The sequence below is a fragment of the Furipterus horrens genome, unplaced genomic scaffold, assembly GCF_987537825.1.
Source record: "Furipterus horrens unplaced genomic scaffold, mFurHor1.1.pri manual_scaffold_3, whole genome shotgun sequence".
Lineage (NCBI taxonomy): Eukaryota > Metazoa > Chordata > Mammalia > Chiroptera > Furipteridae > Furipterus > Furipterus horrens.
Window position 1 is genome coordinate 180,050,750 of NW_028327173.1, and position 26,013 is coordinate 180,076,762.

General features: G+C 36.8%; 1 protein-coding gene across 1 annotated transcript in view; it reads left to right on the plus strand.

Annotated features, from left to right (window-relative positions):
- MNAT1 (MNAT1 component of CDK activating kinase) overlaps positions 1-26,013 on the plus strand; it is a 197,627-nt gene that overhangs the window by 107,033 nt on the left and 64,581 nt on the right. The window contains exon 7 of the mRNA XM_090270955.1: positions 10,719-10,840. Within this exon, the coding sequence (XP_090127081.1) occupies positions 10,719-10,840 (122 nt within the window). The remainder of the gene's footprint in view (positions 1-10,718; positions 10,841-26,013) is intronic.

Genomic DNA, 26,013 nt, shown 5'->3' on the forward strand with positions numbered 1-26,013 from the left:
TGGAAGCACTTTCTCTGCCCTTCTATTCTGAATGACAGCTTTGCTGGATAGAGTAATTGTGGTTGTAGGTTTTTGCTTTTCATTACTCTGAATATTTCTTGCCAGTCCCTTCTTGCCTACAGAGTTTCTCCTTTGTACATGATTCTCTTTTTCTCTCTTGCTGCTTTTAAGATTTCTCTTTATCCTTAATTTTTGACATTTTGATTATAATGTGTCTTGGAGTGGTTCTCCCTGGGTCCAGTTTTTTTTTTAACTCTCTGTGCTTCCTGGACCTGTAAGTCTATTTCCTTCCCCAAGTTCAGGAAGTTCTGCTTCATTATTTTTTCACATAATTTTTCAATTTCTAGTTCTTTTTCTTCACCTTCTGACAGCCCTATGATTCGGATGTTGGCCTGCTTATAGCTGTCCCATAGGTTTCTGAGCCTCTCCTCATTTTCCTCACTTTTCGTTTCCTCTTTCTGCACTGGTCAACTGTTTGTTCCTTCCCTATGTTTCGATTTGTTGATTTGACCCCTGGTTTTCTTTCCCTCACCACTAGTTTCGTATGTGTTTGTGTTCATTTCAGCAGGACTAGCCTTCATTCCTTCCCCGTCTTGTTTAAGATCTGCTGTTAGGTCTGTAAGCATTTTTATAACCAAAGCTCTGAACTGAGCCTTGGAAAGATTGCCTATCTGCTGCTTCATTAGATTAGGTATTTGCTGTCTGGTCAGCTGCATCACTGCGATCTCTATCATGATCTGTGCCATCCTGACCGTTTTGTGTTTACCTTTGCTTCTTGGGTGGGGCTCTCACACCTCCTATGCTATAGGAGGCAGAGCCCTGTGCACTCATCATTTCTGGGCAACACTTCTCACCACACTGTGGTGTTTTGTGTGGGGGCAGGGGTCCAAGATGGATTCCTGCTGTTCACTCTCCGCTGGGAGACCAGGAGCTTCCTCCTCCATCCCTACCCACTCCGACCCTCACAGTCCGAGGCAATGGGGGTCTGCCTTCCCAGTGTTGGAATTGTGAACTGATGGGTTTGGTCTGCAGTGGGGGGTGCTCCCCAGGCACTTCTTGCCTCCCCTTAATTACAGGTGTCTGTGCTTACTGCCGCCCCACTGCTGTCGCCGCAGCTTCTGCTGCCGTGGACAGCACAGCTTGAACTCTCCGCCCCAGCTTTGCCCCTCCTACCTGTCCGGACGAGCACCACTTCTTCATAACTTCATACGTTAGACTTAAATGTAGCTTTATTTTCTGGAACTTCTGGTTATTTCTGGTTTTGCGGTAGTTGTATTTCTTCTTAGTCGTGGAGGGAGACAGAGTGTGTCAGTCTAGGCCTCCATGTTGGCCGGTAGTCCCCTCAAGTTAATTTTATATTTTTAGTTGCATTTACTGAAAATTCCTACTTGAATATTTCTTAGTTAGCAATTTTGAATTGATTTGAACCATCATCTTAAATTATTTATTTAATAAACAGCTTTATTGAGATATAATATGCCATAAAATTATTCATTTAAAACACATAATTCAGTGATTTTTTGTACTTTTTGCAGTCATTCCACATCCACACTTCTAGCCCCTAGCAATCATTAATCTGCTTTCTGTCTCTGTAGTTTTATCTTCTCTGGACATTTAACATAAATAGGATCATAAAATATGTAGTCCTTTGCCTATCTTCGGTTTTACTTAACATAATGTTAAAGTTCACCCAGCCATGTAATATGAAAAATAGAGTCATTTATTGAAGAAAATACAAGAAACATTGTACATTGGACAATGATATCTCAGTCCCCTTCAAAGTAGGCACCCTGGGACCTCACACAATTCTCCCAGCATCTCTTACACTATTCAAAATACTCTGCAAAATCCTTTATTGGAATCACCATCAGCTTCCCTGCCTTATTTTCCTGAATCTCATCGGTGGTATGAAACCTCTTCCCTTTCAAAGGTGATTTTAATTTTGGAAAGTCAGAAGTCACAGGGCAACAAATGTGGGCTGTAGGAGGGCTGAGTCACTTGGGTTATTTGATGCTTCACAAAAAAACTGCACGAGATGTGATGCATGAGCAGCTGTGTTGTTGTGATGAAGCTGCCAATCACCAGTTGCTCATAGCTGCGACCATTTTTGTCCTATTGTATCAACCCATGAACATTGAGGTAGTACTCCTTATTAATTGTTTGGCCTGTAGGGGTGTGCTCATGATGGACAACACCTTCCCAATAAAAAAAAGCACAGTGAATGTGGTCTTGATCTTGATGCAACTGCTGTGCCTTCTTTGGGCATGGAGAACTAGGTTATTTCCCTTGGGATGACTGGACCTTTGTTTCCAGATCATAGCCATAGACTCAGAATTCATCTCTGGTTATGACCTTTTTGAGGAAATCTGGTTCATTGGTAGTGGTTTGAATCAAATCATTAGTAACTGCAGCATGATGTTCCTTCTGCTGTGGTAGCAGAAGTCATGGAATGAATTTTGCCATTACAACTTTCATGTCAAGATCCTGCGTCAGTAATGTTTGGAATTCCCATATCAGCCTCTAGTTCTCACAGTCAGTAGCTGATTTTTGTTGATTGCAGCCTGTACACTTTCAACATTCTCAGGTGTTCTGCTTGTTTCAGGTCTTCCAGAGCGTAGATCACTTTCAACAGATCCTCGACCATCTTTGAAGAATTTGTCCTACACTTTTATTTGTGCTGCACTCATTGCATCATCCCTGAAAGCCTTCTGAATCACATTTGAATAGTTTCTGAGGAGGAATGTTCAAGCTTAGTGCAAAACTCTATGCAGATTTGTTGCCCTGCTTGCTCAGTCATTTTGAATGCGTTGGCTACTTAGTACATACGCTCACTCAATGGCATATACTGCCCCCACTGACTAGTACAGTGAAGTTGTCATTGTTCATGCATGTACATTCCAGTCCACTCTCCTTGGCTGCCAGGTTACATCGATGTCATGCAAACCATTATATTAACAATGGTTATAGACTTTCCCCCAACAGACCCTGTGTTCATATTGTGTGAATATACCTCATTTTGTTTATCCATTCCCCACTTGATGGACATTTAGATTGTTTTCACTGTTTGGCTACTATGAATAATGCTGCTATGAACATTCTTGTACAAGTTCTTGTGTGGTCATATGTTCATTTCTCTTGAGTCGATGCTTATGAGTAGAATTACTAAGTCATATAGTAAACTTATTTTTAAATTTAAGATAAATTGAAATTAATTTCCAAAGTGGTTGCATCTTTGTACACTCTCATCAGCTGTGTCTAAGGATTGCAATTTCTCCACATCCTCAGTAACACTTGTTATTTTTAAAAAAGGTTTTATTTTGAAACAATTTTAAACTTAAAGGAAAGTTGCAAGAATCATATAAAGAAATCTTGTGTACCTCCTCCCAGAAATACCATTTAAATCTCATCAAGAATGTCTTTTAAAGCAAAAGGATCTAGAAAAGGATCGCGTCACATTCACATGTCCTGTGTCTATGGTCTCCATCAACCTGGAACAGCTCCTCTGTCTTTTTTAACTTTCATGACTTATACATCTTATTGATCATAGACCAATCATTTTGTGGAATGTCCATTAACATGATGTGTTCAGTATTTTCACATGATTAGATCTAGGTTATACTTTTCAGCCAGAATACCATGGATGTGGTACTGTATCCTTCTCATTCCAATCCTACATCATGTGGATTTGTCCTATTACTATGGTGTTAATTTGATCATTCATCAAAGTCATGTCTACCATGATTCTCCACTATTAGTTACTTTTCTCCCCTTTATAGTAAGAATTTTGTGGGGAAAATAATTTGAGGTTAGATTAAATTACATTCTTCATCCCATTTTAAACCACTAGTTTTGGCATCTATTGATAATTTTTGCCTGAATTCTTACAGCAATAGTTGCAAAATGTTGATGTCCTAATTCTGTCCATTCTCAGTTGGCATGTTACCATAAGGAAACACTTTCTTCTCTCCATTTATTTTTTTCCATATATTTATGTCATTGTGGACTCATTGATCCCTATTATTTAATGAATTAAAATCTGATACTCTCATTATTTATTTTGATGCTCGTATTGTCCCAGATTTTTCCAGCAAGAGTCCTTTTAAGCTAGTTTCTTTCTTTTTCTTTCTTTCTTTCTTACTTTTCTCTTTTACATTCATTCTTTCCTTCCTTCCTTCCTTCCTTCCTTCCTTCCTTCCTTCCTTCCTTTCTTACTTTCTCTCTCCCTCCCTCCCTCCCTCCCTCCCTTCCTTCCTTCCTTCCTTCCTTCCTTCCTTTTCTTCCTTTCTTTCTCTTTCTTTCTTTCTTTCTTTCTTTCTTTCTTTCTTTCTTTCTTTTTCCTTCCTTCCTTCCTAACTTCCGTCCCGCCTTCTTCCTTCCTTCCTTCCTTCCTTTCTTCCTTCCTTCCTTCCTTCCTTCCTTCCTTCCTTCCTTCCTTTCTTTCTTCCTTCCTTCCTTCCTTCCTTCCTTTCTTTCTTTCTTTTTCCTTCCTTCCTTCCTTCCTTCCTTCCTTCCTTCCTTCCTTTCTTTCTTTCTTTCTTTTTCCTTCCTTCCTTCCTTCCTTCCTTCCTTCCTTCCTTCCTTCCTAACTTCCTAACTTCCTTCCCTCCTTCTTTCTTCCTTCCTTCCTTCCTTCCTTCCTTTCTTTCTTTCTTTTTCCTTCCTTCCTTCCTTCCTTCCTTCCTTCCTTCCTAACTTCCTAACTTCCTTTCCTCCTTCTTTCTTCCTTCCTTCCTTCCTTCCTTTCATTTCCTTTTCTTCTTTTCTTTCCTTTCCCTCCAATCTTTCCTCGATCCCTCCTTTTTTTTTAAAGTATATTTTATTGATTATGTTGTTACAACTAGTCCCAATTTTATCCCCCTTTGCTCCCCTCTGCGCAGTACCACCCTTCCCTCCAGCAATCCCATCCCCCTTAGTTCATGTCCATGGGTCATGTATGTAACTTCTTTGGCTTCTCCATTTTCTATACTATTCTTAACATCCCCCTGTCTATTCTGTACCAACTAATTATGCTTCTTAATCCCTGCACCATTTCCCCATTTCTCCCCCTTCCCACTCCCTGCTGATACTCTCCAAATGATCCCCATACCTATGATTCTGTTCCTCTTCTGGTTTGCTTAGTGGGGTTTTGTTTTTATTTTTTAGATTCTGTTGTTGATAGTTGTGAGTTTGTTGTCATTTTAATGTTCTTAGTTTTGATCTTCTTTTTCTTAAGTAAGTCCCTTTGACATATTGTATAATAATAGCTTGGTGATAATGAGCTCCTTTAGCTTTATCTTGTCTGGGAAGGACTTTATCTGCCCTTCCATTCTAAATGATAGCTTTGCTGGGTAGAGTAATTTTGGTTGTCATTGCTTTTCATCACCTTGGATACTTCTTGCCAAACCCTTCTTGCCTGCAAAGTTTCTTTTGAGAAATCATCTGATAGTCTTATAGGCACCCCTTTGTAGGTAACTCTCTTATTTTCTCTTGCTGCTTTTAAGATTCTCTCTTTACCTTTCACCTTTGGCATTTTAATTATGATGTGTCTTAGTGTGGTCCTTTTTGGGTCTAGCTTGTTTGGGACTCTCTGTGCTCCCTGGTCTTGTATGTCTATTTCCTTCTCCAAATTTGGGGAGTTTTTCTTCATTATGTTTTCACATAAGCTCTCAATTTCTTGCTCTTCCTCTTCTCCTTCTTACACCCCTATTGTTTGGATGTTGGCACATTTAAAGTTTTCCCAGAGCTTCCTAAGCCTCTCCTCATTTTTGTCAGTTCTTGTTTCCTCATTCTGTACTGGTTGTCAGTTTTTTCTTCCTTATGTTCCAAATCATTGATTTGCACCCCAGTTTCCTTCCCTTCACCATTGGTTTTGTGTGTATTTTCCTTCGTTTCATTTAGCATAGCCTTCACTTCTTCCTTTATGTGTTTGCCATACTTAAGCATATCTATCAAGCCTGTGAGCATCTTTATCACCAGTGTTTTGAACTCTGCGTCTGTTAGGTTGGCTATCTCCTCATTTGTTAGGTTGGCTATCTCCCAGTCACTTAGTTCTCCCACTAGAACCTTGACCTGTTGCCCCTTTTGGGCCATACTTCTTTGTCTCCTCATCTTGACAGGCTCCTGTGTTTATTTGCCTCTGTGTCTTAGGTAGAGCTGTCATTTCTGTTACGTTGTAAGGGGTGGAGCCTTAGGTATTAATCAGTACAGGGCGACCTGTGTCACTAGTTGTGGCATTGCGTGTCAGGGAGAGGTCCAAGAGGGAACAGTGCCACTTGCTTAGCACTTGTCCCTTTCCAGACACCTCTCCCACTTCGTATGGGGCTGGAGCCTCTCTAGCTGTTGCCCTGGCAATTGTTCCCAGAGTGGGTGGGTCTGTGGATGTTCTAGGACTGTGGAGTTCCTTTAAACAAGGGGGGCCCTGCTGAGAGACCAGCAGTTTCTTTCTCTGCTGGTTTGCATAGTCAGAAACAATGAGACTTTATTTTCCCTGGCGCTGGAAACGTGAGCTGTGCAGTCTGGTCTGGTGCTGGGAGCACTCCCCAGGTGTTCCTTTAGACTTTTTAACCCTTTGAGTGCCATGCGTAATTAGAAATTTGGATTAACATGAGAAAAAATTATATCAGTATATAATCTGAGGTACAAAAAGAAAAGAGAACAAAGCATAAAATATGAATTATTCCATTGTTATTTACATTTATAGCCATGAAAAAAAGAGTTGCTGGGAGCAACACTGACACTTTTGGGAAAATATGTCAGCGCCGCTCACAGCGATGTTGGCACTTAAAGGGTTAAAACGTGTGACTGCACTTTCCACCTGGCCTGCCTCTGCGGCCACTGCTGCCCCCACCACACTGCATCCTCTCTGTCCCAGCCCCGCCCCTCCTACCTGTCTGGATGAGTATTTCTTTTTTATGTCTTTGTTGGATTTCTGTGCAGCTCGATTTTCTGGAACTTCTGGTTGTCTGTACTTTTGAGGTAGTTGTATTATTCTTCCTTAGTTGTGGAGGGAGACTTGGTATGTCTGTCTAGGCCTCTGTCTTGGCTAGAAGTCTATCCCTCCTTCCTTTTCTTCCTTTCTTCCTTTCCTTCTTTAAGCACTTCCTTACTTTGTAGAATAATAAGACTTTTTCAGGCTCACCTTGTTCTTTTCCTGCCTTAGTCATGGAATCATCCCTTTTTTTTCAGTAGTCTTTCTTTATTTTAAAATATATTTTATTGATTATGCTACTACAGTTGTCCCAACTTTTTCCCCTCTTGCCCCCCTCCACCTAGTACCCCACATTCCCTCCAACAGTCCCCCCTTAGTTCATGTCCATAGGTCACACATATAACTTATTTGGCTACTCTGTTTCCTACACTGTTTTTAACAGCCCCCTATCTATCCTGTACCTACCAATTTATACTTCTTAATCCCTGCACCTTTTTCCCCATTCTCTTCTTATTCCTCTCCCAGTTGATAACCTTCCAAATGATCTCTATATCTATGATTCTTTTTCTGTTCTGCTTGTTTGCTTATTTTTTTTTTTAGATTCAGTTGTTGATAGTTGTGAATTTATTGCCATTTTAATGTTCATAATTTTGATCTTCTTTTTCTTAAATAAGTCCCTTTAATTTTTCATATAATAATGGCTTGGTGATGTTGAACTCCTTTAGCTTTATCTTGTCTGGGAAGCACTATATCTGCCCTTCCATTCTAAATCATAGCTCTGCTGGATAGATAATATAGGTAGGTCCTTGCTTTTCATCACTTTGAATACTTCTTGCCAGTCCCTTCTAGCCTGCAAAGTTTCTTTTGAGAAATTTGCTAACAACCTAATGGAAACTCCTTAAAGGTAGTTCTCTGCTTTTCTCCTGTGCTTTTAAGACTTTCTCTTTATCTTTAAGCTTTGGCATTTTAATTATCTTGGTGTAGTCCTCTTTGAGTCTCTCTTGTTTGGGACTCTGTGCTTCCTGGACTTGTTTGTCTATTTCCTTCACCAAGTTAGAGAAGTTTTCTTTCATTATCTTTCCAAATAAGTTTTCAATTTCTTGCTTTTTCTTTCTCCTTCTGGCATCCCTGTGATTTGAATGTTGGTACATTCGAAGTTGTCCCAGAGGCTCCTTAGCATATCCATGTTTTTTTGGATTTTTTTCTTCTTGCCGTTTTGATTGAAGGTTTATTTCTTCTTTATGTTCCAAATCATTGATTTGGTTCTCAGCTTCTTCCACTCCACTGTTGGTTCTCTAAATTTTTTTTATTTCACGTGATGTAAACTTCATTTCTGCCTAGGTCTTTTTAATGCTGTTAAAGTACCAATGAGTTCCTTGAGCATTTTAATAAGCAGTGTTTTGAACTCTTCATTTTATAGATTGCTTATCTCTAGTTTGTTCTTCTGGAGTTTTGTTCTCTTCTTTCATTTGGGCCACATTTCTGTGTCTTCTCATTTTGGCAGCCCCCCATGTTTGTTTCTGTGTATGAGGTAGAGCTGCTTTGACTCCCTGTCTTAGTAGCGTGGCCTGTTGTGGAAAAGCAAACCCATAAGATGGATGGGGTGGAGCCTTTGGTGATGCCAGCGCAGGGCAACCCGTATGAACCAGGTTGATGGAGTCTCTGATATGGTGTCGCCACTCCGTGGCTCTGTGGGCGGGAGGGCTCAGAGAGCGGACATTGCCACTGCCTGGCCTCTGGAGTTGTGTCCGGGAGGAAGCTTTTCCCGGGTAGTCGTCCTGATCCCAGATACTTTAATTTCTTCCCATATGCCACCGATACCTTTCCAGGTGCTTCCCTGGTACTGTAGCCCAGATGGAGTGAGTCTGCCTAAGTCCTAAGTCCGTTGTGAGCCCTTTAAGAGGAGACTCCTGAGAATTCCGCAGTTTCTTCTGGTGCCCCAACCCCCACTTGTTTTTTTAGCCAGAATTTATGGGGACTTATCGACCTGGCACTGGAACCCTTGTCTGGGTGACCTGGTGTGGGGCTGGGATCCCTTGCTCCTGAGGCATCCCTCCTGATTTTTATCCTCCACGCATGAGTGTGGGATCACCTGATTGATGTTGCTGCAACTTCTCGCCTGTTTGCGCATCTCCGTGTCTCCGTGTCACTGCCCTTCTTATCCATCTGGATGAATGTGGCTTCTTTAATTCCTTGGTTGTCAGACTTCCACACAGCTCAATTTCCGGACAATTCTGGGGGATATTTGTTTTGTAGTGTAGTTGTAATTTTTGCTGTGTTGTGGGAGAAGGCGAGCCACGTTTACCTACACCTCCATCTTGCCAGAAGTCCTTAGTAACAGTTTTTATTGTCTGACCTTTTGATTATAGCCAGCCATTCTAGAGGGTGTGAAATAGCATTTCATTGTGATTTTAATTTGCATTTCTCTAAAGATTAATGATGTTGAACATCTTTCCATGTTCTCATTAGATATTTGTATATTTTCTTTGGTGAAATGTCTATTAAAATCTTCTGCCCATTAATGTTTTTTTTTAGACTTTTAAAGAAATTATTCATTTATAACAGTGATTTGTATGTATTCTGATACAAACTGTTTATAAGGCACGCAGTTTGTAAACATTTTCTCCCAGTCTTTTTTTTTTTAACTTATCTTTTTAAACCTTTTTTTCTCAGTCTTTCCCTTTCCCTGCTTTTCTGTTTTCTTTACTCAGCTCTCTGTGTTTTTCACATTTTAGTATTCTATTCAGCTATGATCTGTTGCTACCAAATCTTGTAGTTTTAATTATAACTTTTTCTCTTCTTCTCAGTTACCACTTGGATCTAGACCATATTACTTCAATCCTAATTACTAAAATAGCTACTGTCTTGACCTACTTGATTCTGTGCTCTTCTTTCTTTGGTACTATTATGTTTTTGTGTGTTATAAATGAATAGCTGCCTTTTGAAACTAACAGATTTCATGATAAATTTTAAAACTTTTTATAATGAAAAATTTCAAAAATAGCAAAGTAGAAAAATATACAAGTACTTATATACTTAATATCTGGATTTAATAATTAATTCATTTCAGATATAGTTTTTTATTCTGAACCTTGTTAAAATAAAATGCAGTAATCATGACGTTTTTCAGTCTGTTTCTCCCTTTGACCTACCCTGGCATAGGATATTTTTATACATAATACCATAATCACACCAGAGAAAATCTATAAAAATTTTCTAATGTATTCTAATACCAGTCCACATTTAGTTTTTCCCATTAGCCCTTAAAATGTCTTTTGACTGCTTTTTTTTCTTCTTAAATAAATACTGAGCAAATGGCCAACAGATATATGAAAAGATGCTCAACTTCACTAGCTTTTAGGGAAATGCAAATCAAAACTACAATGAGTTTCAACCTCACACCTGTTAGAATGGCTATTATCAACAAGATAGGCTGGCCTCTTCTTAACCTATGTAATGCTCTGTAGTCAGGTTCATTTTTCAGAAATTGGGTTATTGTGATATAGTATAAGATTTAGCTTGACAGTTTCATGTTTATTTTAAAAGGCTGTGAAACATATGAAGGTTAAGGGTTAAAATAATGTTAATTAAGTTTTCCAGATATTTCACTTTTATTCTCTTTCCCTTGTATATTACTCCAGTAAGGTAAATGAATAAATCAGAATATTTAAAACCCATCTTTAAAAATTGTGGTAAAATATATATAATGTGAACTTTACAACTTTAATATTTTTAAATATACATTTTTTAGCATTACATACACTCACACTGTTGTGCATCCATTACCACTGTCCTTCATTTTTTTAAACAGGGTCAGCATATTTCATTAGCACCTATTCAGAAGCTTGAAGAAGCTCTATATGAATATCAACCACTGCAAGTAGAGACGTGTGGACCACAAGTTCCTGAGTTTGAGATGCTAGGAAGACTTGGGTAAGTACCGAGAAGAACTTCTCATAGAGGAGCTGATGTTTAGTGCTTTGCTTTTTACCTTTTTTAACTGACACTTTAACATTATTGGATTTTGAGTTTATGGTGCTTAATACTAAATACATTATTATTATTTTTAAAAATATTTTTGTTAGATTTTTTTTTTTTTTTTTTGAGATTGGATTGTATTAGTTTCTTTTTAAGGCTATTCTTGGTGGCCACACTGAAGTAGCTGTTCCTTTTCAGCTCCCTTTTTAATTTTTTTATTATTTTTAAGAAAAAGAGGCTTCATTTAGTCAGTAGCATGCCAGTAAAAATATGAGAGTTGAGCTCCTTGCCATGAAAAAGAATAGATTTACTGTCTATTGTCTACAGGGAAACTGTATTTATGAGAAATTAGCCACAGAATATATTCGGTGAAAAGGTATAATGTAGGGGTGGCCAGTGACTCAAACATCATATGCATTCGTTTTGAAAATGAATGTGGGATTGTGGCTTTTGTGAGTAACAAATTTGATCATAGTCATTCTTGGAGGCACAGGTGGGTATTTGTATACTTGAAGAGGACAGGCACAGACTTTGCTGGGTGTAACAAATCACGTTTTGTTGTGGTGTTTCAACATAGATTATTGAATGAAAAGATGATCCAGAATTGGTTTTGTAACAAAATTAAATAGTGTAAAGGTATAATTGAAAAGAAAATAATTGGTACAGTGAAACCAAGTAATTAAAAAAGACCCTAACAGCAAAAATAAAATAGATGATACATATAAAATCTACATGTGTCTTTAAAACCAAAACCAAAGTCTTGCAGATGATACATAGTATTTTGCATATAAACATGAAGGCTCCAAGGTGAAGTTACTATTAAAGTGATAGATAATATACATATTTTCTATTTGATAAATCTTATGATTTTCTTTAGTTCTGTGTGCTCTTAATGTCCCATGATCTCCAAACATAAAGTCAGGGGATGTGAAACAGAATCTAAAACTCCAATGAATTTAAGATAACAAATTTGTCAAGTAATTGGCCTAAATGCTGAAATTGAAGCTTGAGGAAACAAACAATATAGGTTTGTATGATGTAAAAAATTTTAAGTGATTTAGACATTGATTACCTTTTTTTTTTTTTTTCTTTTTTGGTTTTTCAATTACAGTTGTCCCATTTTTCCCCCATTGCTCCCCCCACCCAGCCCATCCCTTCTCCCACAATCATATCCCTCCCTGTTGTCCATGTCCATGAGTCATTCGTACACGCTCCTTGACTAGACCCTTCCCTTACTTATCCCCCTTCTCTCCCTCCCCCTCCCCCTACTGGCTACTATTCTAGTCTTTGCCTATTTAGTTCGTTTGTTTGTGTTGCTCTTTAGTTTCCTGTATTAGGTGATATCATATGGTATTTTGCTTTCTTTGCCTGGCTTATTTCACTAAGCATAATTCTTAGTTCCATCCATGTTGTCGCTAGACATTGATTTCTTATCTCTTATTTGCTAATGAAGAGCCAGAGTTCTGTATCTCTAAAAGAACTTTTCTTTAAGTCTTTACTTTTATGCCAGTGAAGACAAATATTTAAATAGTACTCCTCTGTTACAGGCTGATGTGTTTTCTAATAATTTTGTCATCAAAATTACATTTGAAAGATCATGGAAATGGCCATATATAATAACAATATATGACAACAATTAATATAATCGATAGGAACAGGGAAAAATTTTTGCTGTTGTAATGTTCTTATATTCTGTGTGAATTGGTGTAATAGTACCTAGAAATAGACTATAAGTAAAAGATGTTTAACATAAACTCTAGAACAACTAATAAAAATGTAAAACAAAGTGGGATTGTCAATAAGTCAAAATCAGAAAATAATGAGATCAAAGAAAGTAGAGCAGGCGAAGAGGGGGCAAAAATAAATGGGATAATTAAGAGACAAATAGCATAGTGGTTGATTTAATATTAACTATATTAGTAATTACATTAAATGTAAACGTTCTAAACAAATATTATCTAAAAAGCTTTCTGAAGTGATGGAAATATTCTCTGTTAGTGCTTTTGAAGATAATAGCCACCAGTTACATTTCAACTGAGCACTTGAATGTGCCTAGTGCAATTGAATAATTGAATTTTAAATTTTATTCAGTTTAACTTAAATAAACACACATGGCTTGTGTCTATGGTATTGGATAGCACAGGGTCTAAATACTCCAAATAATAGGCCAGGATTTCCAGACTAGATTTTAAAAAGCAAGATTTACTATGTTTTCTACAGAGATCTTGCATTATATATAAAGATACAGTTTCTCTGAGCTTTCAAAGTTTCTTTGAACTTCTTGATCTATAATTCATTATTTTTATTTTGTAAATATTTCAACTATTATCTCTGCATAGATTTCTCTTGCTCCATTTTTCTGTTTTCATTCTGAGACTCTGATTTGATATATGTTAGACCTTCTGATATTGTTTTACAGTTCTTGGATGCTCTGTTTTGTGCTTTTAAATCGTTTCTTAAATGTGTTTCGGAAGTTTGGATAATTCCTCTTATCCTACCCTCAAGTTCACTTTTTCTTGTGTCCCTGTGCTGATAAGTCCATCAAAAGAATTCTTTTTCATACATTGCATTTCTCTTTCATTCCTTTTTGTAAATTTCCATCTCTTTGCTGAAATTCCCTATGTGTTTAAACGTTATCCACCCTTTTCATTAGATCCTTTAACTTATGTTATTTTATAGTGCCTCTTCGATACTTCCAACATCTCTTGGTCTGGTTCTGTTGACTATTTTATGTCTTTATGATAGATTTGTTTTTCCTCCTTTTTTATGTTTATTATAATTATTGTTGGCATGTTGGGCATTTTGTGCAAAAGAACAGTAGAGACCGAGATAAATAATATTTATGCCTTTTTTTCCTGTCAGGCCATTAGTATAGGGAGTTGAGTAATAAATGTCCAGTTTGATCTCAGTTTGGGTTTTGTGGTTGCCCTAGTTACCTTCAGAGTATCATGGCTTCAGATTCTTCCAGTTATGGTCTGTTGCCACATTGTGCCTAATATGAGGCCTGTAGCACTGGAAGGATTTTCTCAGTCTTCTTACTCCACCATTAGCATTCAGAAGGCTCTGCAAGCCTGAGCCACAGAGGGTTTTTTTCTCTGGACGTCCCTCCCCAGCAGTAGACTGCTCTTGCTTTTTACTTGGAATAAGTCTTGTGGTAGGAACAAGGGGGTTTCTTGGTTCTCCTGTTTGAACTTTAGTCTTATGGGGTCCTGTGTGCTGGCGTCTCAGGGTGGTGCTTTCTTAATGTGGCTGTCTCTTTCCCAGAGCCAAACAGCATCTGTGCTCTACATCAGGATGCAGGCGTGTTGGCTATTCTTTACTCAACCTCACAACTGAACTGTTTTGTTTTGGTGGGAATGGGAGTTCTTGCCCCTCCCTTGATCTCTGCTTTGGATCAGGGTGTTAGCTTGGATAGAGTGCGTATCCTATCTTTCCTCAGGGTTGAAGGCTTTTGTCTGTGTCAATACAGGGTCAGAGAGGGTTACAGTAGGTTTTCTACTTCTCCCTCAATGGTGTTTATAACTTTTGCCTTTCCTCAGCAGCCAGCCTTGGCTGTTTATTTTAAATAGTTCATTTCCTTTTCCATTTAGTATTCAGTTAATGCTGATTTTTATTGGGTCTCTTTAATGGAATATTCTCCTCCTCTTTCTCTCTCTCTTTTTTTTTTTTAAGTATATTTTATTGATTATGTTGTTACAGTAGTTCCAATTTTTTCCCCTTTACTCCCCTCCACCCAGCATCTCCCTCCCCCAGCATCCCCCCCCAGTCCATACCCATGGTTCGTAAAAAATAACTATCCCTCCCTCTCAGATATTAAGACCCTTTGTAATCTTGTAAAGGACAATGGGCGAAGGTCTCAAGCTCCTCTAGCTGCTTCAAGCTGGACATGGTTGTCGTCCTACCTACCCTTGGGTCCAGAAATCCCTAATAATAGTGGGGGTGTGGAGGGGAGGGTGGCCTTCCGACATGGGGAAGGATTGTGCAGACTTCAGGTCAGTTGGCTGTCTCTGGACAACGGCGTGCTTGGTTTAGCAGGCTGGCATCCTTGTTGTGTTCTGGGGGCAACAGATTTGGCAAAAAGGGTTAAAAAGCATCATTCAATCCATAACTACTAGGTGACAAAAGGCAGGGATTAATTTTTCAATGTTCCACATTAGGAGAAAAAAAAAAAAGGGCTTCTTTGGAGGAAGGTGTGCTAGGCACATCTCGCCTGTCCAAAACCCTTTTGCCCATTATATTTAGTTTGGGCTGAGGGAAATAGTTTATGTTTCCCCCCTCCTCCTCTTTCTCTTTTAATCTGTTATGGTCATTTGTGCTGCTATGTGGGGCAGGAGTAGGTTTCCAATTGTTTGTATGGAAAATAATATAATAATATAAGAATAATCTATGTTTTGCATACTCACAACTGTAAACCTACTTTTTGACTCACCCTGTACATGTATGTATTTAGCTAATTAATCCTGATAGAATTCTGTGTAAAATAGATATAACCTAATAGACTTTTTTTTTCTTGTTTTGAGTAAATTATTAAATTGAATAAACTTTGGCAATACTTTTGACTATTTGGAACCCTTCTGGTTTCCTTCTGCCTTTACCATTATGGTTTAGATTTTAAAAAGTAGAATAAGTGTCTTTTAGATAAGGTATAACAATAGTGTTTATACTATTTTTTTCAAGTTTTTTATACCTAAAATCTTATTTAAACTTAAAGGAGGCTGGATTGCTTTTTGGGGTGGTGGTGGTGATGGTTGGGATCTTTAATTGTTAACCATTGACTATTTAGAATACAGTTAGTTCTAGAATTCTAGAAGTAGGCTTTTGTCTCTCTTAACAAAGACTGTACATATATTCTATATCCACAAAAGTTAAGAAGGTAAATTGTTTTGATTGCAAGTAAATATGTATTATTTTGAGCAATAACCCAGTGTAAGTTTCTTTTAAACATCTCTGGCTAAGGAGTGGAGGAATGTAAGTCAACCAGAGTGATATCACAATTGCTAAAGAAACGTTGAATTTTTCTCGACATAGAACTACTTATATACCAAAATAGAATGTATCTCATACCTTCCTTCTTTTCCTTCTTCTACCTTGAGAAAAGGATTACATTCCATATAGACAGTTTTAGTTTTCTATGAAGCCAGGATTAGTAGCTCAAGCAGTCTCTTTGGTAATGCGTTATAACCTAACACTTAAACATTTGCCAAAATAAATCCCAAATTCATTTTTATACTAGTTCATTTTTTATTATGGAATTATTTGAAGCCATATGCTTTCTTTTTTCTTATTACTCTAGATCTAAGAATGCATTTTTACCTATTATAATTTTCAGAAACATTTAGAGAGAAACTGTAGAAGTTGCTCTGTGAAGTGACTTTTCAGAGAATGATAAGGTATCCTCAAAGGTGCAGCTCTTCAGGCACAAGGAATATTATCTTCAGTTGACTAAAGATGTAATTGTTACACATCTGTCCCAAGAGTTATCTACATCTTTGCTAAAAGGTTGTGTCTACTAAGCCCCATTTATACCTTTACAGCACGTTCTCCCCTTTCCCCTAGACCTCTAGCTTCTACTCTCTCTTTTCTTTTCCTATTACAACAAAATTTCCATTTTATATTATGCTATTCTACAGTGGGAAAAAGTTTAACTTCTTTAGAGGCAAATAGGGAGTAAATTAACTACCACATTTCCATTTTCTTATATCTGCTTTGAAATCTTAATGACATGAAGTTAAGAATAGTACACTTGCAGCTTCACTTTAGTTGGTGCAAAACTGTGGAAGCAGGTACTTCCAAAATAATTTTAGTTACATATTTTTAGGAGTGGGTAACTTAAGTTCTCAGGAGAAACCCTCCTGAAAACTGTTTTTCTCCTCATGTATAACTAATAAAGGGTGAAATCAAAAGTACAGTGCTGTGAGACTGTAGGTTGTTTTTATTGAGATCTTTTCTAAAGTTAGTTTAACTTTAGAAGTAGATGAAGAATAAATGAGAATTTCTCATCCAGGAGGGTATTATGAGTATATAGTCATAGTTCAGATTGCACTGGCAGTACTCTTCTCGTCGGCTGAAGGCAATATGTAAACATTTTTTATTAATTCTGTGCCAGTGGGAGCAAGCATTGGGAAAACTTAACTGCTAATTGAAATTCCCCAGACTACCACTTTAGTGGTTAGTTTTGTGAAGTCTCGTTGATTGGCACTGTGAGACTGTCTTTGTAATAATCTACTGGCTTTCTAGTGAATATTTTACTGCCTCCACCCAAAGAAGAATTACTCCCTTAACTGATGTAAGTTATAAGCATTTATCAACTTTATTTATCAGTTTCAAATGATTTAATCAGATATCACTACTGTTTTAAATAGATACACGATTCACTTAACAGCTGTTCATTTGTGAATCTATTGTAGAAGTAAGGAAAACTGTTGTTTTATAAAATAAAATATGGTCTTTAAGTAAGATGTATATTTTTCAGTAGTCCTTACTGATGTATGTAAGTGAAGCTATTTGCTACCAAAGTTCTATACAATAAAATTTTAATCTTCATTTCATGTAGAACATTTCTGTATCTTTCTTTGTGGTAGAGTGTTGTAGCCAAATGCACAAATTTATTTCTGTCTCTTCTGCCAACATAACTGATAGATTTAAACTATGATGGTTTAATATCTTGAGTCCTTGCAAACCAGATGATAGATTATTTAATTATTATTACAAAATTAGTAGTGAAAAACAATTTGCGGTAGTAATGATAGTATTAAATTAACTAGAACATGGTGATAATTAGAAAAAATTTTCTTGCTTGATTGCTGTCAGCATCTATTTTTTTTTTATTGTGTGGCCATAAACTACATTGATAAAAACCAACTTACTGAGCAAAAGTAACTGACTTGTTAGAAATCCATTACTCTTAATAGCAACTTAATTAAAAGTGTTCATTCTTGAGGGACTAGGATAATAAAAGATCCATCTGCATGGTAATCTTGGAGATACTTTCTTTTACTCTTAAAAATTGATAAATTAAAACTTTATATGCCAAGAATTTGATATGAGATGTTAAACGTATTCTAACATCTTTTTTTCCCTTATAATGCTTTCTTTGTCTCCCTTCTGAAATCTTTCCTCATTCTTGCCTTTCCCTGAGATGGTGAATCTCACCGCCTGCATAATCTGACCCCTATCTACCCTCATAGCCATATTTCCTGCTCTTCTCATATTTGGTGTTTCTTAAGAACCTCATGGTGTCTCACACATTTTTGTGCCATTGCATATGCTGTTTTGTTTTCTTAGGAGATTCTGTGTCTTTGTATTTGTGGCACAGTTCCCCTAGTAATTACTTTCCCTTATTTTTCCCCTGTGCATGAATTGTCTGTTTATGCCCTATGTTTACCTTTTCTATTGATGTAGTATTGTTTTCCTTATTTATTTGAATCAGCCATACAGTAAAACTATTAACCCTTGAAATTCTGAATTTTTTTCTATTCTTATATTGTTTATGATGTGAGGTGGTTTTAATCTCTGAGCAGTAAAATATATTGGTGATGTCCTCTTAATTTTCCAATGTTGTTCTTCTACTTAGGACATCCTAAACCAACACAAGACTTTATATATATATTTTTATTACATCCTAATTTTTATGTAGGTTCAATTTTTAATTTAATCACTTGATCCATCGGGAATTTATTTTGTTTTGAGGAGATATAAAATAATTTTTATTTTTTTCAATATAGTAAATCAGTTTTCTCAGAATAATTTATTTAATAGTCCCTTTTCTCCATTGATGTGTTATATTAATGTACTTTTTCCCTGATGTCCTTTCTTTTCCATTAATTTGTTTCAGTTTTTAACAATATTACATTTTAAAATCATGATGTTTTAATATTAAGTTGTGTATTTATTTTCTATTGCTGTTTATAAAATATAGGTGAATTAAAACAACATTTTTATCTAGGTGGGCCAAACTTGTCAGTCTGGGCATGGGTTACCAGGCTTATCTTTTTCATTATTAACAGGAGAAAAATATCTTCAAATCTCTTTCTTTTTAAGTGCTCCTACCTGATTAAGGCTGGCCCACCTACGTAATCTTTATTTTTATTCTCAGTAATCAATTTGAGATCTTAACTACATCTGCAAATCCCTTTTGCATGTACAGTGTCCCCCCCATGCCATCTGTGGGTTATACATTCCAGGGTCTCCAGTATATACCTAAAACTGCCCATAGACTGAACCCCTTCTATACTGTTTTTTCTTATACATACATATATATGATAGAGTTTGATTTATAAATTAGGCACAGTAGAAGATTAATAATAACTAAAAATTCAGTGGAACAATTATAAGAATATATGGACTCTCAAAATATCTTAATGTATTATACTTACCCTTGTGCGTTGTGAGATGGTAAAATGCCAAACCTATTCCTAAATCTGTGTGACTATCCTTTACTTGGTGTTACTCATGTCAGGGGATCCCTTGTGAAGTCTTCATATAGGCTCAGTGCTTTCTGGTGTAACATGCTGCCTCCAGCAGAATATGTTTTCTGTTTATATCTTTCACCTACAAATGTAATGCCTTTTCTATCTTAACTAAGCTGTTACCACATACTTTGGCCGTAACTTTTGCAGTTTGAGGTGGAACAGCAAAAACTAGCACAGGCTTCTTTTTCCTTCTTCACTATTTCAGAGATAGAAGATTCGCTCTTACTGTAGGACTTAGCAAGCCTCAGTGTATGATTTTTTTTCTTTTCAAGTAGAGAACTTTCACTTTTTCATTTGCAAGAAGCACTTTAAAGCTTCTCTTTGGCATATCCAAACTGCCAACCTCACTACGCTTGCGTTTTGGGGCTATTAGGTACAGTAAGGGTTACTTGAACCCAAACACTGTGATATCTTGGCAGTTGATCTGATAAGTAAGATGGCTACTAAGTGACTAAGGAGTGGGTAGCATATACCATGTGGCTGTGCTGGACAAAGGGATGATTCCATCCTGGGTGGGGTGGAGCAGGACAGTGCAACATTTCACCATGCTACTCAAACCAGTGCACAGTTGAAAACTTATGAATTGCTTATTTCTAGAAGTTTTCTTATAATATTTCTGAACTGTGGTTGACTGCTGGTTACTGAAACTGCAGAAAGCAAAACTGCGAAAATGGGGGACTGCTGTAATATAATCTCAGGGGTGAAATCCATCAGGTCGGTGGGGAAGGAATTATGCAAGGATGCACATGGTGTGGTGGGCATCTTGCAGGCCGGCTCAGGAGTCTGCCTACCACAGGTGGGGCAAGTCTTCCTGATACTTAATCTTTTTCAAAGTATTCTCAGCATTGTTATACATTCATTGTTCCAAAGCAACAAAGCACTGCTTAGTTCTTTCAAGTTTTCTCTACATTTGAAAATTTTCATAATAAAATATTGTGAAACCAGTAATTAAACAAATCAAACCAAAGTCACCAACAACTTAACTAGACACAGCCATCCCTATCATCCCCTGAGATAACAACCAAACACCGCTCCTTTGGGGATTTTATTGGAAATTGCTTTAGACTTTTAAATTGATTAGAAAAGAATGGGCATTTAAAATTTACTGAGTTTTCATATGTATTACACATTTCTTGGAAATTAATTTTTTTTATATTATACTTGTGATGCTGCTATAAAATTTTCATTATGCTTTCTAACTGGCTCTTGTTTAAATATACCTTTATTTTGTATGAAGCTTCTTTACCCTGCTCTAATAATTTTAATTGTTCTATTAGGTGAATGTCTGGAGCTTTATTTGGAAATGAGGCATCTGAAAAAATGAATTTTTTCTCTTAAGTGCTTTACCTATCTATATATTGTACTTTGTTTTAATTATGAGAGTATTACTAAATTAACTATTTTTTTTTTGCTGGCCATGACAGCAAAATGTCTTTAGTCTGTTTTTGTTGGCATTTGAATTAGAAATCAACTCACGTATCTAACATGAACCTTTTTGCTTAAAGTTTTAGTCTGGCTCTAGTCTGGTAAGTTTTAAATCTTTTTTATGCAATCATGGAAAAAAATATGTTTCTGCTTGAAGCAGTTGTCAAACAAGCTTCTTTCATCGACAGTCAGACACAGGGCAGCTGAATGAGGCTGTTTAGTCTAGAGTAAATGCTCACGAGATTACAAGGTCACGAGGAAATGTAATTATGCAGTTGATTCCAGAATAGTTTTTTGTAGTAAGGACTTTAAGAGTATTAAATCACAATATTAATTTAAAATACAAATATATTGCAAAATTAAGCTCAGAAAGAAAAGCAGCACTAAATCAAATTATTAAAATGAAATATAGTTTTAATTCAGATTTTTTTTAGGACCTTAAAAAAGCAAGTTCAATTTATTATTGGAATTTGGTCAGTTCCTCCCAAATCACGATAAAATTCAGTAGATTCAGTATATAATTGTCTCCATTGGGAAATGAAATCTCATAGTATATACCTCACATTAATTGAGAAAACAATTCTTTATTTAGCACTTACTTAGCTTTTATTATTCATTGATTATCGAGCACCTCTTGTGCCAGTTTCTCTTCTAGGTGCTGAGTAAATCGCTATGAGAAAAACAGAGAAACCACCTACATTAAGTTTACATCCTACTGAGGTGAAATCAATGATAAAAAATATATGAATGAATCTGTTAGATAGCAATTAGTACTTTGAAGACAAATACAGCAGGATAAAGGGAAATGTAGTGATTGGAGTAGAGTGCTATTTTTGTGATGGAATCTTTTGTAGGATGATATTTGAACAGAAATGAATAAAGCAAAGGAGCTGATCATGTGATATCACATGGACAATGCAAAGGCCCTGACGTAGGGGCACATGATGATGAGAAAGCAGGCCAGTGTCTGCAGCAGAGTGAATCGGGAAATGATAGGAAATGAAGTCAGAGGGATAGCAGGTTTTTATGTAGGAAGCAGGTTGAGCCCAGTTAGATCATGTAGGGTGTTTTAGATGATGGTCAAGACTTGGGCTTTTACTTTGAAGAAGGTGGGGAGTTATAGGAGAATTTTGGACCTGGGTGTGTTACATGACTTAGAAAGTTCTGTTATAGGAGAATCGATGGTGGTGTAAAGGCAAGAAAAGTTGCAACAGTCCTGGTTAAGATAGTAGTGGCTTATAATAATAAGATGGTAGCTGTGTAGCACGGAGAAAGTGGCCAGATTATGGATATAATTTTGGTAGCAGACTGAAGAATTTTTGATGTATTAGATGTGGGAGGTATGAAAAAGTTATCTCCAGAATTATAGCTGAGTGACAAACCTGCTATATACTGTGATGAGGTAAACTGGGGTGGGGTAGGGGGAGAATCTTTGAGGCAACATAGCTATGCCAGTTGCTTTAGGTTCAGTTATTTATCAAATATTGTTAAAAATATGTTACTAAAGAGATTGCAAGAGCTGGGGGCGGGGGAGCTTTTAGATACTCTGTGCAACCCCTCTTTTACATGAGATCCTTATAGGAAAGGCAGGAGAAGAAAAGTCTTGTCCGCATAGTTACATCCCTGGTTAGTGCAAAGCTAGGACTAGATTCTTAGTTTCTTAGGATAATTTTTCTTTGCTGTGCTGTATGACCTTGCCATTTACAAAGCTTTCAAATCAGAATGAGCTTTATTTTTATTATGCTTTTAGATTATTATAGTTTCAGGTAGTATATGTAAAGGCAGTGAATTCAACTATGTAGCAATTTACAGTCTCAAAAAAAAAAAATAAAGAAAATTATTGTACTCTAAGCATGAGCCAAGTTCTCAGTCTCCATGCTATATGTTTTAAAATTTTTTAAAATTTATTAATCTTAGCCAGAGAGAGGAAAGAAAGGAGGGAGAGTGGGAGGGGGAGAGGCAGAAAGGAAGGGGATGGAGGTGGAGGGAGGGAGGGAGAGAGAGAGAGAAACAGACAGACAGACGTCAGTCAGCTGTTCCACCCATTCTTTTTTTTTTCTGTGTGGTTGCCTTTCACTCGTGCCCCCAACTGGGGACCTAACGTGCAACCTAGTGATGTGCCCTGACTGGGAATCGAACCAGCGACACTTGGCTCGCAGGCCGATGCTCAATCCACTGAGCCACAGCAGCCAGGTGTTCCACCCATTCTTGTATTAATTGGTTGATTCCTGCATGTGCTCTGACTGAGACTGAACCTGCAGCTCTGGTGCATCTGGATGGCGCTCCAACCAACTGAGCCACCTGGCCAAGGTTGTGTGTGATTTTTTGTTGTTGTTTGTCAGGAAATTGACATTGAGATGGGTATGGTGACGCAAGCTTTTGGGGTAGAACGTAGGTAACTGATAACTTGATAGCAGAGGAGTAACAAGTGCGAGGTGGTGGGAATGGTCTGGCCTAGGAGCAGGCAATAAGGGGTTTGCGTTGTCTGTAGATAATTAAAAAAATAATAAATATAGTTAAAAGTCTGTTCTTTTGCTTTTTAAATCACCATGTACGACAATTCTAAAAAATGTTGGTTTTCAAACACTCCTTCCTGAAAATATCCTTGGTTGATTCAGATTCTAAATAATTGCTGTTGTTACTTTTGAATTTAATAATGTTTGTATAAGCTTCCAATTAGCACATCTTTATTTTAGTTTTTTAATAACATTGTATTATACACAAGTTAATTCAGAAAACTCAGTTTTATAATTTGCCCAGACTCTACCCCACCTGCCCCGCCCTAACACTTATAATCTCAGCTACATTTAGCCTCCTCTAGAGTAAGTTTGTAAGATTTTAGAATCCTTCCAGCTTCTTTTGGCAAAATCTATATTCCCAACCCCCCTGTGGTACTACATATTTCTGAGTTTAGGCAGTAGATTTGAAGTAAAAAGTAATGCCCCGGTGATTTTAAAGATGAAGAAATAGAACCTAAGTTCTTGGAGCATTTACTTTCATTTAAAGCTTTCAACTAGGGGCCATCTGAAAGCTGCTGGAATCAATCCTAAAGAAACAAAGACATGAACAGTGTTACAATTCTGGAAAGTATTGTGAAATACTCGTATATATTTATGAAACTGTCAAACTCATCCTTATCATTAAGATACCTCCTCCTGCTTCTCTTTCTCTTTCTCCTCCCCCCCATTATAATAATTATTATTGTTATTTTAATCCTCACCTGAGGATATGTTTATTGATTTTTAGAGAGGGAGAGAGAAAGAAAGAAAGATTAATCATTTGCCTTCCAAACTTGCCCCGACCTGGAATAGAACCTGCAACCTAGCTATGTGCCCTGAATGGGAATCAAACCTGCAGCCTTTTGGTGTATGGGACAGTGTTTCAACCAATTGAGCCACCTGGCCAGGGCACAAAAAATATTCTTGATTTTATTATGAGCATAGATAATTTGACAAATCTGGATTTATTACTTATTGAACATGAATATGCAAAGAATATCAATTTTAGTGAATTCACTGACAAATTTGCAGAAATAAAAGCTCAACACAGAAACTGTGATGTGATGATAGTCCATTATGTATTTATATTTTCCTCTTTTCAAAACTTAAATTATTATAATGGGCATTTCACTGTTACTTCCCCCTTCTTTTGTGATATAAATTCTATTTTTATTTTACATTAAATTTTTTTACTGGCATAATTAGGTGTACAAAGTTCAATTAAAGAAAAATCTCACTGTGTATCTTTATTACAGAAAATTTTATACAGAGGAGCAGGTGTGGTAAAAAAACAAACAAACAAACAACGATCTTCTCTGGCTGTCCAAATTGCTAGGTGTGCAACTGCCTGATAAGAATTGGCTCTGACAACAGGATCCTTTGTCCTAGGTTTCTGTAACACCAAAACATCTTGTCAATTTAGTGGTAAATATAAATTCTCCATCATATTTGGTCCTATTGCTTTCAGAAGAATGTGGAGACTTAGAGGGATTTGCAAAAAAGCAATAAAAATATGTGATGGTCAGGAATTAGATACTACTTACGTTAAAAGATTGTGATTGTTAAATCTGGAAAACAAATGGCTATGCCTTGGGAAAGCAGAATGAACATGGTTGATAATCATTTTTTAATTTATGCAGGTTTTTTGGAGAGAATACTGTTTTTGAAAGGAAAATTGCCAATAAGATGGTAAAATGTGGATCAGATGACCATCCAGTATTAAATTTTTTTGGTGACAATGGTTAATAAGATAATGTAGGTTTTAAGTGTACAATTCTATAATAATCATCTGTATATTGCATTATGTGCCTACCACCCAGTCAAACCTCCTTCTGTCACCATATGTTTGACCCCTTTACCACTCACCTACTCTCTTCTCTCTGGTAACTGCCATTTTGTTGTCCGTGTCTGAGTTTTTGTTTGTTTGTATTTCTTGTTTGTTCATTTGTTCATTCAGTTTTATGAGGGAAATCATGTAGTCTTTAACTTTTTCTGCCTGACTTGTTTTGCTTAGCATGATATTCTCAAGATCCATTCATGTTGTTGCAAATGGCAGTATTTCAGTTTCCTTATGGCCGAGTAGTATCCCATTGTATAAATGCACCATGTCTTCTTTATCCAATTGTCTGTTGAAAGATGCTTCAGTTGTTTCCATGTCTTAGCCACCGTGAATAATGCTGCAGTGAACACAGGGTGCATATATCTTTGTGAATAAATGTTTTCAGATTTTTGGGGTATATACCAACACTTCTTCCAAGAGGACATACAAAGGTTTGGCTCTTATTTCTTTCTTTCTTTTGGCTTAAATAACAGACACTTATTTTCTTACAGTTCTAGAGCCTGAAAGTTCAAGATCAGGGTGGCAGTGTGGTCAGGTAATATGTGAAGGCCCTCTTCCTGTCTTGCAGACAGTCTTGTATCTTGACATGGCTGACGAAGGATTGGCTCTTAATGCTGAAATAGTTCAGTCTGGTAGAAGATGCCGATTGGTTCTGTATAGCTCTGATCTATTTTACTAAAGCAAAATGCTATTTCAGGTAATTTTTCAAAGCTTTTTGCCATTCTTGGATTCTGCATGCCTCAGTATAATTTTGTTGACTGTGCACCACTTCAAAATCTTAGTTTTTTATCGTACTATTTATCCTATATTTCTAACTAGTGTAACACAGACTGTAATTTCTTGATTTCCAGTTTTAGACCTGTCTCTTTACATCATAATGTAAGAGATGAAGAT